General features: G+C 43.5%; 1 protein-coding gene across 1 annotated transcript; it reads left to right on the top strand.

Annotated features, from left to right (window-relative positions):
- The first annotated feature begins 1,111 nt into the window (after positions 1–1,111).
- LOC142558148 (uncharacterized) lies at positions 1,112–12,625 on the top strand. Its single transcript, XM_075670308.1, has 6 exons — positions 1,112–1,294; positions 5,316–5,461; positions 7,544–7,621; positions 9,070–9,108; positions 9,828–9,878; positions 12,331–12,625. The coding sequence occupies exons 1-6, from the start codon at positions 1,138–1,140 to the stop codon at positions 12,358–12,360; spliced, it is 501 nt and encodes a 166-aa protein (XP_075526423.1). The 5' UTR covers positions 1,112–1,137; the 3' UTR covers positions 12,361–12,625.
- The last annotated feature ends 915 nt before the right edge of the window (positions 12,626–13,540 follow it).

Genomic DNA, 13,540 nt, shown 5'->3' with positions numbered 1-13,540 from the left:
TAACCGTAATAGAAAACCCGAGTGCGGAACAGTGGGAGAGGATGCTTTCCAGCGACATCCTGAAAGTCCAGCAAGGGCTAGTAAGGCGTGCTCGCACGGCAGCTACCCTCAGTGGGGCCCTGGACTAGGGGCACCAACCCTGCAAATCAAGATGGAAGAAGCCATCTGACGCACCGCTAACTCCATATGTAAATAGAGCAAATAAACGTTTTTCACCACCACCACCACCGAGCAGTCATCGGGATTGAGAACATTTGCAATCGTGCGACCCCGCCTGAGCGTCAAGACTTGTCGCTTTTGACGATGGTACATTATAATCCAGGCTACTCCACTCTGGCATCGAACCATAAAAAACAGAAAGAGAAAAGAACTGTTCCCCCCCCCCCAAACAAAAATACTCTAACGAATATTTTGTGCATTATTTGCAACAACATAACCGGTGACCGAGACATGGGACGGCTATGCTCGCGAACATTTACTTAGGCACTGCCAATGAAGATCTCTGCATGATTCCGCCGGAAATCTGTATTGTGTGCTGCAAGGAAAGAAATAAACATTTCTCCCAGTGAAGTCTGCGATCCCTTTGCAGTAGAACTGCTGGTAAATCTGTGGACCACAAGTAGATGAAAACAAACAGGACAACTTACGCCCTTTTCTCATTAGACATCGCACCGCATTTGCAGAGACTGATAAAACAATCCTGTGTGCCGGGCGTACGTGACTTTTTTTTTTCTACGAGACATAAAGGAAAGTAGGTGTTGTATGTGTGCGTACGCTTGCTTGAAAAGTAACTTTTGCGGAACGAAAAGCGTACAAAGACGAACAAGACCACAGCGACGAAACATTTCTTTCTCAATCGCCGTATGTTCGCGATTGAAGTGAGGCGGCCATAGAATTCTCCACAAAGGGCACCATTATACAGGCGGTGCAGCGTACCCGTTTTGAACGACGAAAATAAAGGCGGCGAGGGGTTTCCTAGCCCTAACGACGAAAAGGCGCTGTTCTGCTACTTTTCAAAAGAAACGCAAGAACATTGGTGCTGTCGCTCACGCATTCTCTTCCTGTCTGGTTCTATATGCGTATGAAGCTATTTAAGCATAGACAGAGGTTGTAGCCAGGGTTGTTGGTTTGCAGCGCATGGGAATGGGGGGTCCTCGATGCAGCTCAGGTAGAATAGGAATGAAGTTTACGTTTGTCCTGGCTCTGAGCTTCAGCACGCTGTTCGCTGCATCCTATGCACAGGGCGATGACAATGATGACATGGGCAGAGGGAGAAAAAGAGCTCCGGACGTAGGTAAGCGATCTCACTTGATATTTCCGCAGACATTGTGACGTCCTTTCCTAGGTCGCCACTCGGTTACTCTAACAGAACGGCTGTTGTCTGAAATGTCTTTTACTTCTCGCGAAAGAGAAAAGTGGTTGATGTGACGCCTAGCGTAGGTATATATTTATCAAATATTGGATGCGCATACGCTTACTAAAAATTTATGCTGCGATCTACAGCGCCTGGTTAGCAATGGTACACTGAAACTTAGAGCATACCACGTTGCACTATCGGTTACAAAAGTTCACAGGCGATCTCTCTTGAAGGCAGTGTGAACGTGGAGCCTATGACAATGCTGTATACAACTTCTTGCACAGGTAATGATAGTGAGTATTTACCTAAGGCTGGATACTTATGTTTCCTTGCTGAACCTGTTTCAAAGAAGTGCATTTCCACTGTTCAACGCTACCTAGGTCTACGTGAGCTGTATGGTGACCAGTCGGGTCGAGCGTGCGTCAACGCGAGTTCTACCAATCAGCCCGAAATGAGTGCGTTGACTTGCCCAAACTCTGTAGCAAGGTGCATGTGAAAGAGGTCGAGTCGAGATGAACTAATGGCTGTACCCGCTCGCCTGAAGTTCATGTAAATGAAGCTAATGTATCTATGCTAGCTACAATACATATGCCACGTGTTGCACTAGAAATAGTGCGGCCTTTCTCAAATTTACAGGGGCTGTATAACTGTGCCCGTACGACCTCTTAACAGGCTGCTAATTACAGTTCGAATTGCGCCTTCGTTATGACCTTTGCTACATTTGTAGAGTAACCTAGGCTTGGTTCACAGAAAGCAAACACCTCTTCAGGAGCCTTGTATAAGCAGTAGGTGATGTAACCAGATGGCCTGACTAATAAGAGCTCGGAGACAACCATTCGTTACAATTAAGGCACAACACAATGCGGCCTTTAGATTTGCCGTGCGCGAACGCAACCTGAGGATACTATGTTTTGTTTCATAAACTTTCGAGCGGTGAAAGTGACTTCCGAAACAGTAGTCACGAAAACGGTCGCATCTCATGTAGTGGGCGTTTAACTCATGTGACTGGGAACGTGTGCGATTCCGTCTTTATTTATGTACACCAATGCCGGTCATCATTCGCATTCCTCACAGGCGTCACTGAGAATAGCCGTAATGCTGATACTTATTGGAAGGATTCTGCAAACTGCTTTTAAAACTAGTCAAGGCGTAGCGCGTAAATGGATGCGAGCGTACTGAGGTCAAGGCAGCGAGGAAAATTCTACGACCGAAAATTGCGGGACGTTTTCCAAGTAGGTGGTCCAGGCCATGAGAATTTGCAAAAGAAATTTATTAACATTTTATTCTATGCACAAAACCTTAAAGAATTCGAAGACAAACAACAAGAACAAAAAAAAAGAAATATTGATAAACGTAGTTAACAAGCTCACATCACCGCTAAGCAGTGTCTGGAACGACTTCAACCAGACCTCTAAACCATCTCACTTATTCGAAATGATCTTAAGTTACTCGATATATTGTTACACGCTCGCTCCGCTACAATTATGCGTGGTTATCACTTCTGCAGCCTGAGAATCAGTATCGAATAGTTTCATTTCTACCAAACTATTTCCTTAGGCAAACATTTCAACTTATCGACTGAGTACAGATTTCTGCTGAGATACAATTTTCATGAAACGCTAAAGAAGTAATCATGTTAAAGCTTTACATATTTTGCCCATTATGTGTGCACTTTACGAAGTCTTCTTGCATTGCCTTTCATTCGATTTGTGAGTGAGTGAAAACTTTTATTGAGTCTTTTAAGAGTTTCGCGGTTACGAGGTCTCCGTCGTCTTCATCTTCTTGGCGCTGGCGACTTGAGATTTCTCTTCAGCAAGGGTGGGCCCCTATTCCAAGGCTCCACTGAGTCGTGCTGCATCGCTCGCGTGCTGCACTAGGGCCCTTTTGGCCGTGAGCGCGCTGCTGGCGAGCCGACTCTCCCATTGCTCCGCACTCGGGAATGCTTGCGGAATGCTTTGTTGCATTCGCACTCCCAGGTGATGTGGTGGAGTGTAGGTGTGGCCCCGCACCAAGGACAGGTGGCCCTGTATTGTGTCGGAAACATCCTATTGAGCACGTGTAAGTTGGGGAAGGAGTTTGTTTGTAGTCTGCGCCAGCTGGTCGCTTCCTCCTTTGTGAGGGCTTTGTGTGGTGGCGGATATCTAATTCGGTTCCTCTATATAAGTTCAGGGTCTCTGCGTATCCCCCCTCACGAGCCTGTAGGTGGGTCTCCGGGACATTAGACCGTCCTGCTCGGAACGCTTCGCCTCGAGCTAGGCTGTCTGCCCTTTCGTTCCCCCCTATGCCTACGTGACCTGGGATCCAGATTAGTTTGTGTCTGGGCTTTTCCTTCGCGGCGGAGGTGGCGTGAACAAAATCTCGAAACCTTTGCCTGCAATCCTGACAAAAAAATTATGCATGCAGAAATAGGCGTACGTGTATATTCATTCAGCACTTTGCTTCAGTAAACTTCAGCTAAGCATTTAGCGTAAAGCGAGAGGTCCACAATCGATGCGGGTTCTCAGCTAGTAGACAGAATTACCGGTTCGACTGCACAGTTTGTTGTTTCTTGTGAAAATAATTATAAGGCGTTATTGCTGGGAACTCCGATTGGGGGCATTGATGGTACTAAATAAATGCTTTTCTGGATACATTAGTGTAAACGATGGCACTATCAAATGCAGTGCATTACAGATATGCGGGGAAAAAATAATCATGGCCCTAGAGCTCCTAGGAGGTGCAACGAATTTGTTACGACAGTTACGTGGTATACATAGGTACCTATCCTTTTAACTGGTGCCATAACACGAACACAATAAAACACGAAAAGAGGCCGTAACTTCCCTACCAACTTGCGATGGTTGTCGCAGTGACCATTTGTTGCGCCATATTGGAATTAGCTGCGCAATGTTTCATATTTCGTGTTATAAATAACCGTCCACTGTACAAGCTCTTACCGTTTGTTGCAGTATTGTGGCGCATTGTTCCACTTCTAAGCTAGCTTTCCTGCATAGTTATGACATTTAGCTATCCTTATCCTTGTTAGCTGTACTTTATTGAAAACCTAACAATGTATGCGACAATTCGCATTGACCTTACGTTAACAGATACCTTTAGAGCACAGCTCTCAGGCGCCCGTTCCTGCGGCGAATGTTGGCGTCGGCGGCGTAGGCAAGCGAACGAGGACAGTGAAAGATGAAAGGGGCGAACGCGGAGCGGGAGATGAAAGATGCGAGCCGCGAACGGCGAAGACCAATGAGAGCGGCCTCTTCAGTGACCTGCGCGCGGGAAACTGGTGTCATGCGGTCGCGCCCAACCGCTCGATGCGTACTCGTATGTGGTCTCAGCCGGACCGCTCGTTTCGTACTATCGTCTGCTCGCGTCAGCTCTTGCTCGAACTTGTTTGGTTTGCTTCGTTTGTTCTCGTTCACGCTTGTTCCGATCGTCATGGTTTGCGATTGCTTTGTAAACTGATTGTATGCGCGACGCGAATATTGTAGTACTTTGTGCAAACCACGCGGCACCAAGGCTCTTGTGCTTAAGGGCCTTGGTGGGGCGGTAGTGCTACTTGTAGCGACATATTTTAGTACATCATCTCTTTGTTTTACATCGTTTTGCCATAGTATTTGACGTGTATCACTGTCTAGTTTTATTACGAATATATTTGCGCACTTTCGAACGAATATTTTTAGGCCTCTATGTAGGCATGTTTCATCCATATCTCGATAGTCATTACTCATTTAGCAGTGACAGTCTATTACCGCAGTCTTTGCGCTCTTTGGCCACTTCTGGCCCTTGCGCCAATAAACTCAAATCATCATCATCGTCATCATCTTCTTCTTCTTCTTCAAAACACGTATGGAGCTGCGCTCAAATTTCGCACTAGGGAGTATTGTGATGGACGGTGAATTTTTCGTTTTGGTTTTTGAAACTGTTGTGCTATTTCAAATTGAATATATTGTATAAAAATCTTCTGCAGTGAGAAACATCATGAGCGTAATCCGCACACTTGCGGATTTGCTGGTGCCAGAACCCGATATGCGGGAGAATCTCCACGAACACTTGGAGACGGCCACAACCTGCGTGAGGAAAGCCGAAGGCCTACAGCTGCACTTCATCCGCCAGGCAAGCTCCGTAGTCGGTTTCATCGTTCTAGACTAAAAGTGTTAAAGAAAAAATATAGGTCAAGCCAGGGCATTCTGTCTCTTCTTGGAGCAGCGAGAGTTGGTATAAAGAAAACGGATTAGGTCAAAAGTAGGTTTATTCGGTTCGCAGTCACAAACCAAACATCAGTATTGTTTTGTAAGATATTTAAGAATAATTCTCAGTGGCGGTTGTTGAAAAGAAACTCGCAGTTCGACATATTGACTTTGCTCCTTTTTGAGACTTAAGATGCTCTACAGAAAAGGGGTGCGTTAATGATGCATCTGCGCGGTGAAAATGCTGTGCCACTTTTTTTTTTATTCAGTACCACAGGGAAATCAAAACTGGGTGGGACATGACAGTGTAAGTCAATTTTATACAGCAACCTTCTCGTAACAGCGGGAACTTCTTGCTATCCTTGCCTAAGAAAGACGCTTTTCGTAACGCTGTTACGAAAAGTTTGCTGTAGAGAAATGACTTACGCTGTCATGTGTGTATGTGTATGTGCAATGTGTGTAATGTATGCGACAATTCGACAATTCGCATGTGTATGTATATATATGTGTATGCACGTATATATATATATATATATATATATATATATATATATATATATATATATACACATACATATGTGTGTACATGTATGTATGTATGTATGTTGCTTTTGCATTCTTGTGATATGTGAGATTGAGTCTGTGTTAAATAATATGGAAGATAACAGAGTGTAATTGCATACTGCGAGTTATTTTACACAACTGTATTATAACGAGTTTCCATAACATGAAAGTATCTGCATACATTTGTATTTAAAATGCTGTTGCATCCAGACTTTGCGTGATTGTATTGCACAGAAGCCGCTACCGTGCCTGTCTGGGAGACCGGAGCTTTGTCAAGCGGAAGAAATTTCGGCTTTTTTTCCGGCTCTCCGTTTTTCACCTTGAATTCAGTTGTGAAAATAAAAAGCATGATGATGATGATGATGATGATGATGATGATGGTGATAAAACGTACTGCAAAATCGCATTCATAATTCTACTGAATATCGCACCAAAATGCTTCATTACCGCACTGCAATACATAGTTAAGTAGAACGACAATGCATAGCAGATTTTGCGGAGAAATACCTCGAAACTTGTGTATGCCTCAAGATTTTTTTCTCAGTAGCCAGCACATCATGTGCACTGGCCGTTTTTATTGACGCAGTTGTAACATGTTCGTTTAAGCATTTCAAATTTAAGATTAGTTAGTGATTCTTGATTACGCCCACAGTTCCATTGCGCGATTTGTTGTTCGAGTATGGTATGGTATAGTAAAGCTTCATTGAAGTCCGGCAGATTGTGGGCCTTCACAAAGGAGGCCGCTCCCACGTTGGAGCCGGAAGGCCGAGCCTCTCGGCAATGTCCGCCAATTTATGCACGGCGTATGAAAGGGCAAATTTGTGCTATGATTCGTAAACAATAAACATTTATTCTTTCGACAAGAAAGGAAAAAAAAAACCATGGCATAACTTGGCAGCGAAGGAAAATAATATCTAAAATAAAATAAAACAAGTGTGGCTTTTCTAGCCGACTAGAAGCCTTGTCCTGCTCTTGCGCAGCTTCTCTCCCGACAGGTGCATCCTCGGTGCGCTAGAATAAGACTTTCGACAAAAGCTATCGGAAAGATATTTGATTAGGTTATCGAACTTTCTTCCGGCAATCAGTTTTAGGAGACACCCCCGCCATGACTGTCACATGACTGTCAAATCGTACGTACGTCGTGTACCTTGCACATGTTCCGGCCCTTATTCGCGTCAAGCTCTCCCCATTGAAGGCTTTATTCGTCGCATTGTTCAGTCTTTGAAAAATATGACATGCCTGGAGGAAGCTACGCTCGCGGGGGTACTTGTTTTCTTAGATCATTGAACAAGGTGTTCGACATAGCTCTATCTTGGGTGGTTGCCAGAAACAACTCGAGTGCATATAAAATGAAATCCATAGCTTTCTTCTTGCGCGGTGACATTGATGCATATTTTTTTTTTTTGCACTGCTACCTTCTTTACATTGGGTCTTTCTGTCGCAGTTCATTGCTGGGATTCCCAGAGCACTCGACTGCGTTGACATGGTATTCTCTGCAAGGAACAAAAAACAGCGACACAAGGTAACGGCTAAAATGTGTGCTGTGTTGAACAAATTCCGAAACTATAGCGATTTGTGCAGTCCCTTAATAAGTCGAACCCACATATATCGAACGCACATATAACGAATTATTGTGTGTGTGGGACAACTGTAAAATCCCCTTGAAAATTTCTGTATAATTTTTTTCTTATTTTCGAAATTTTTACATTGGACTTTTTTGTGATACGCTTCGGATTCGACATATCTGGGTTTGACTTTATAGCATAACATTGACAGCCATGCCCAGGCGCAGATATTAAAGACTGAGCGATTCGTTTGTCCGATTCCTGCCTTATTTGTGGAAATCGGTGATGTGGGACACTTCATATGGTTGTTCGCGCAGTTCGGCGTGGAGGGAAGCACGTTGCTTGACAGCCTAGAGAAGAAATGTTTTGTATGCGCGCGATTTCAAAACCTAGTAGTCCCTGATTGAACCGGAGTAACCCGGAACGTAATTCTAAGCCAGTTATTTACCTTCCTTGGCCATGCTACGTTGATCAGCGTCTGGCGACACGCCGGTGGTAACACAGCATGAGATGCTCTGGTGGACAGATTGGTGGCTAAGCACTAGGCTATAAGCACTTGACTATTTCACTTGAATTCTTTCGGCCCACTTAAGGTTACATCAAGAACAAAAGTACGCTGTAAATAAAAAGACATTGCACTGGATGATTTCGAAGAATAACAGTGTGCTTAATCCGAGAGAGAAATACAAGAGATGGGAAAGGCTGGCGAATTAGCTGTATCTACAGATAAAAAACACACGAGGTAACGGGCTGTCTCTAGATTTCGAAGAAAGAGGTCGCTTTGGGGGAAAATACTTAATTGCTGCACCGTAATCCTAATATGCGGTGCACGAGCATTTTTGCATTGAGCCCCCGTGGGAATGCGGTCGCTGAGGACGAGGTCGAACCCGCGACCTCGAACAACAGCAGCGCAACTCCATAGCCATTGACCCACAGCGGTGGTTCATCCTAGTATCATTCCCGATGGCCCTCTAGAAATCAATAAGTAATATACTGACATATTCGGACCCTACAGTGGATGTAAACGGAGAATGTGCTTTACCCTCCTTCCGTCCGTCTGTTTATTTGCACTAATTCTTGGCGTATTTAGCATAAAAAAGGTCCGAGACTTTACCATTCTCGCGTTTTGCATACGCGAAACGGCCTTTCACTTGTCTCCGTGCTGATCTTCCCAACATTGTGGCTACCATATGCATATTGTCCCCCTCACTGTTTTGTCTTTCTGCGTAACTATTTGCAATGTGTCATACGGACAACGCTGCTTCTGATATTCTCAAGTACACTCCATTACTCGGTTCTTCCCTTTCTATAACGAGTAAGTTTAGAGAATTATTACCGTGCATGTGTGTGATTCCTTCCATTTTGTAAAACCTGTTCTAACCATATTGGTTGCTTTCTTTAACAGGCAGCGAATTGCTTCGTCAGGAAAATAATTCATTTCCAGGTAAGACTTTAGATTTAACGTTGCAGCGTCCGCAGTGTTGAATTGAACCGCATACTGGCGTGGCTTCTGTGATAAAGCTCAACCGCTTCAGATTTCGAAAAAAAGAGGGATATTGTAACTTCACTGTGCAAAACGAGTTCTGAAAACCTGAAAAAGGCTCACGGCATATTAGCCCTAGCAGTCGCTTTGAATCGCTCAAATACGGTCAATGAGGCAGCGCAAGATGGTTTCGTACATATATTTGTATCATGGCTTGGTCTTAGCATTATAATCTGGCTTCATTCTTGCAGTTTTAGACAGCTTATTGTTGTTACCAGCAAAAATATGGCTCGTACGCGCTACGGCCGATTGACCAAAAATAGCATGGATAATTCGAAATGGAGATCGGAAATTATATACCGAGCAAACTATGTGGAAAGGTGAAATGAGATGCTGCCAAGGAGCACAAATATCAATCTTTATATAGTTTTTATGATTGTGAAATAAACGGCATGGTATAAGGACGGGGAGTACCAACGCGCTCAATGTCGTCGCAGTCACGTGTTAAAAGATCGCAGTGCCCATGGTAGGACGTCACAAATGGTGTATTACAGCCATCGCTTGAGCTGCACTCTGCTAAACTTGTGTACCTATGCAGACGGGAAGTAGCGTATTTATATTATATTGATTTATATTATTGCTCAAATAATAAGTATCACAATATGTGTGTTTTTAAACAGAAAGAAACGCGATTACCGATGGATCAAGTAAGGAAAGTCGTCGACGCCATTGTACGTATCACTACGCTATATTGTTGATGTATATTTTCTATCGTGTTACTTATTCTCACGCTATATATGGTGAGTTTCTATATCATTATTTCAATGGCATTAGTAATTCTAGCCAGCAGATGAGAAAATTTATGTTTTGTCTAGTACGCGCGCCACGTGTTCTCATTTTTTCTAGATAGGAAATACCATCAGCACATGCCAACGTTTGTGTTATGTCTACGAATCACCTCGTGTTCTGATATTTTCTAAAAACATACAGTAAAACGCGCTATTAGAGTAATTAAAATTTCCGAACTCATACCAGCCGTGTGAGTTGGTGCATGTGCATTGCAATGCCCGTAAAAAAAAAAAGAAAACTAAAGCATTGACACAATAAGAAGAAAAAAAAAGGAGGAGGAAACGTGCGAATACAAAAACGTTCTATTCCAGAAAAAAAGAAACAGATGAAAAACTGCAGAAAACAAAAAGCAGGAATGCGTAGTGAAGGTCAGACCCATCTGAGCACCTTTTAATGGCTCGCATGAAACATCACAATGCTGTAATGGGAGACCGCGCATCACTTGCATTTTAGAGTCATATGGAGGGGGGCTCTAACCGCTATCCGTATTGATGACGACCGATGACGTTGTCGCGAAACACTCTTCTGCGGGAATGCGAGTCCTTCCACTTGGCTCACTGGCTAGACTTGTCATTGATAGTTGTGCGCTGATCGAACTTAAATGCTACTGGCTGGTTTTTGACGCACTGTTCTATGTGATAATCAGCTTTGTTTCAATTTATAAATGTAGAAGATGCACAAATTTGTTAAGATATGCTGCTTAAGAACTGAAGCAAAAAAAGAAACCCACACATTCAAGCGTATCTATACGTAGGGGAAAGTGAGTACACGGATCAGTAGGCCGTCGCGAGACGCCAAGTATACTCACGAAGAGGCACCGTTCTTTTTGCAAACTTAGGAGCGTTGCGAAGAACTGAAAGTAATTTGCAAGGGCATTTTGTAAGTGCGCTCATGAATCAAGCCGTAGAAGCTACGAAGTAGGAGAGTTTCATTGGTAATCAAAGTGATATAACAAATCCCGAGAGTACAAAGAAAAATTGTTAAATTCTGGTGAGTTGCTCTGTCCCTACTTCATGCAGTAAGGCACAAAACTAAGATGTCATGTGGCATTTGTTTTTCATCGTGAAATGGACAAACTGGGGTTGATCATTGGTGGATGTAACCGTTGCGCCAGTAGTGTGGATTCAAAGTTGCTAGATGAAGCAAGAAGCTATTCAAAGTACTGGCTTGTCGATTTGCGACAGTATGGCGCTTTCGTTGTCTTATTTGAGACACGAGTTGTTCTTTTTATTCATGGCTTTAGATACACTGCTGGCATAGGGGGCATCACCCCTATATTATTGAAAATATCCTGTTAATCATATGCTTCAGGAGAGAAACTAGCGTCACATAGAAATAAACTGGCGTCACATAGAGAGGAAAGGTTAGATTGTACCAGTGTTACCGTTTTAAACATATTACACTTACATAAGACCAAAGTTCATGAAATAATAGGTGGTCTTGTGGAGCTGAGGACGTGGGAAAACACATCACAATGTCAAAGTAGTATATGTATTGCAGCAAGTAAATTAATGGGTTTATTGAGAATTTGATTTCGAAATGGACTGTGAACATATAGAAGACTAACCACGGTGCAAAAGACTGTTGGAATTAACTGGCCTTGAGAAACATAAGCTCAAAGTAGTTTTCTTTCAAGAGTATACTAGGGATGAAGGGTCGTAATATCTGTGTCCAAGGGTCACCTCTCTTCTTTTCCTAATTACTGCAGCGCTGAAAGTGTGACATTTCTTATAAGAGTTCCTTCACTATAGGTAGTAACTTGTAAGGGAATGCAATATTACGCACCTTTATTGTCTCCCGGTGCAACACAATTTGAGAAAAAGCGCATGCAAATCTTCACTTGGAAAACAAAACTGTTGCTATCGGGAATATTCGGTTTATCGATAGAGCGAAATTTAGTTTTGTGTGTATCCCGTTTTGGTGTCCTTGTCATGAGATCTACAGAACGTTTCGAGTAGTCAACTTCATTTAGCCGGATTGTTACATTTCAGGCTAAGCCAAAAGCAGTTATCTTTCATGGCCTTGTCGGATATATCGCGATTGTATCGACTCAAAAACAGTGTATACGGCTTTGAAGAAAACAGGGTAAAACCGATACTGGCTGATGCAACATCGAAGCATCGCGACATGCCTGATTAAGCTAATTTCCTCAATCAATGACGTTCTACAGCATGGCATTCTTCATTTTGTGGCACTCACGTAGGAGTAATGGTGGCCTGGGACGCTCTGCCAAGAATATATATAATTAATACCTCTGCAGAACTGGCCCCCAAAGCAGCGCATTTATTGCTTCTACCGTGAGGCCTTTGCACAACATTATTTTTAACATTTCAGGAGTGCCTGAAAGCACGCTTCCTGACGTGAGCTGCTTCAAACGTGACGGGCTGTGGTGAATTCAAGCTGCACCATTCACCAGCAATCAGTCGACAAAGAGAGCTCTGTAAGCAGGATAGAGAGGCCGACTGAAGAAGTTCACAAAAAAGAAAAAAAAGAATAAAGCGCAGAAAAAAACTCATTTAAATACCAAGGCAACGGTATAATGGGAAGGGCACTTTGACACGGCACCATTTGCGTCATTTTTTTTTCTGGTGTTTTTAAGTGCTTCAATAAACAAATGTTTCGCTACTTTCGCAGGCACTTGTTTCCCTCCCTGAGATAAAGAAAACACACCGCGTAAATAGATGTTCATGCGGTTAACAATTCAGTGCGAATGCGATGCCATAAATTGCTTGCCTATAAAAAAATGGGGGCCACATATGGAAATACTGTGTGACATTAAAGCAATATAAGCACGCGTAAAATGCCTCAGACAGACTGGCCAACGTTGGAATAGATGGGCCTATCTTTGTCAAAGGCATCCCACTAGCCACCTGAATCTAGCACGCCAAGGATGACAAGGTCGCCTTTGACAAATATAGGTCCATTTATCGAAACACCAACCATCCTGTCTGAGACAGTTTATCCCTGTTTATACAACTTTTAGTCCATGGGTGCACTTTGCTATACCGAAGTTTTAAAGCCTGCATATTGAACTTCCGATGAAGTTTTTGGATACTTTTTCTGATGAATGAAGGCCGCGACTAAAATCAACCAGTGTTGCGCGCACTTTAAATTCTGGACGACCAGTCCTCAGACAATGTGCACTGAAAAGAGCGAAATTAGCTTAGCAGTTCTCTTAAACGGCTCCTCACAAGGTGTGGCCATTTTGAGGTGACAAGCGCAGCGCATGCAATGCGCGCTAACGGTCGTGTCTGCTGAGTATTACATCGCTAGGCGCCGCGGAAAGAGCTAAAAAAAATTAAGGATACTTTGTAAATTACAAAGTGTGTTCCGCGGAAGCCTGTGCCCATTCGACTGACTGTGCGATGTCTTTTTTTTATGTTAGTTATGTTAGCCCGCTGCATGCGCATTCACTCATCCTTCTTCTGGCGTTTGGTATCGGGGGGATCCACATTCTTGGGGCGCTTCTCCGAACCTGCTTGCTGTGGAATCATCACAGGGCCGCTTGGGAGCCATCCGACTAACTCGACTGCTGCAACGAGAC

This window comes from Dermacentor variabilis, chromosome 9, assembly GCF_050947875.1.
Source record: "Dermacentor variabilis isolate Ectoservices chromosome 9, ASM5094787v1, whole genome shotgun sequence".
Classification (NCBI taxonomy): Eukaryota; Metazoa; Arthropoda; class Arachnida; order Ixodida; family Ixodidae; genus Dermacentor; species Dermacentor variabilis.
Note: the sequence above shows the minus strand (reverse complement) of the source record. Positions and strands in the feature narration are given on the sequence as shown.

What these genes read in the sequence shown, in the direction of transcription:
- LOC142558148 (XM_075670308.1), top strand. Translation starts at nt 1,138, where the DNA reads ATGGGAATGGGGGGTCCTCGATGCAGCTCAGGTAGAATAGGAATGAAG. An exon ending in AAAAAGAGCTCCGGACGTAG is followed by an intron (nt 1,295 to 5,315) that starts GTAAGCGATCTC and finishes AATCTTCTGCAG; the next exon opens with TGAGAAACATCATGAGCGTA. An exon ending in GGAAAGTCGTCGACGCCATT is followed by an intron (nt 9,879 to 12,330) that starts GTACGTATCACT and finishes TTAACATTTCAG; the next exon opens with GAGTGCCTGAAAGCACGCTT.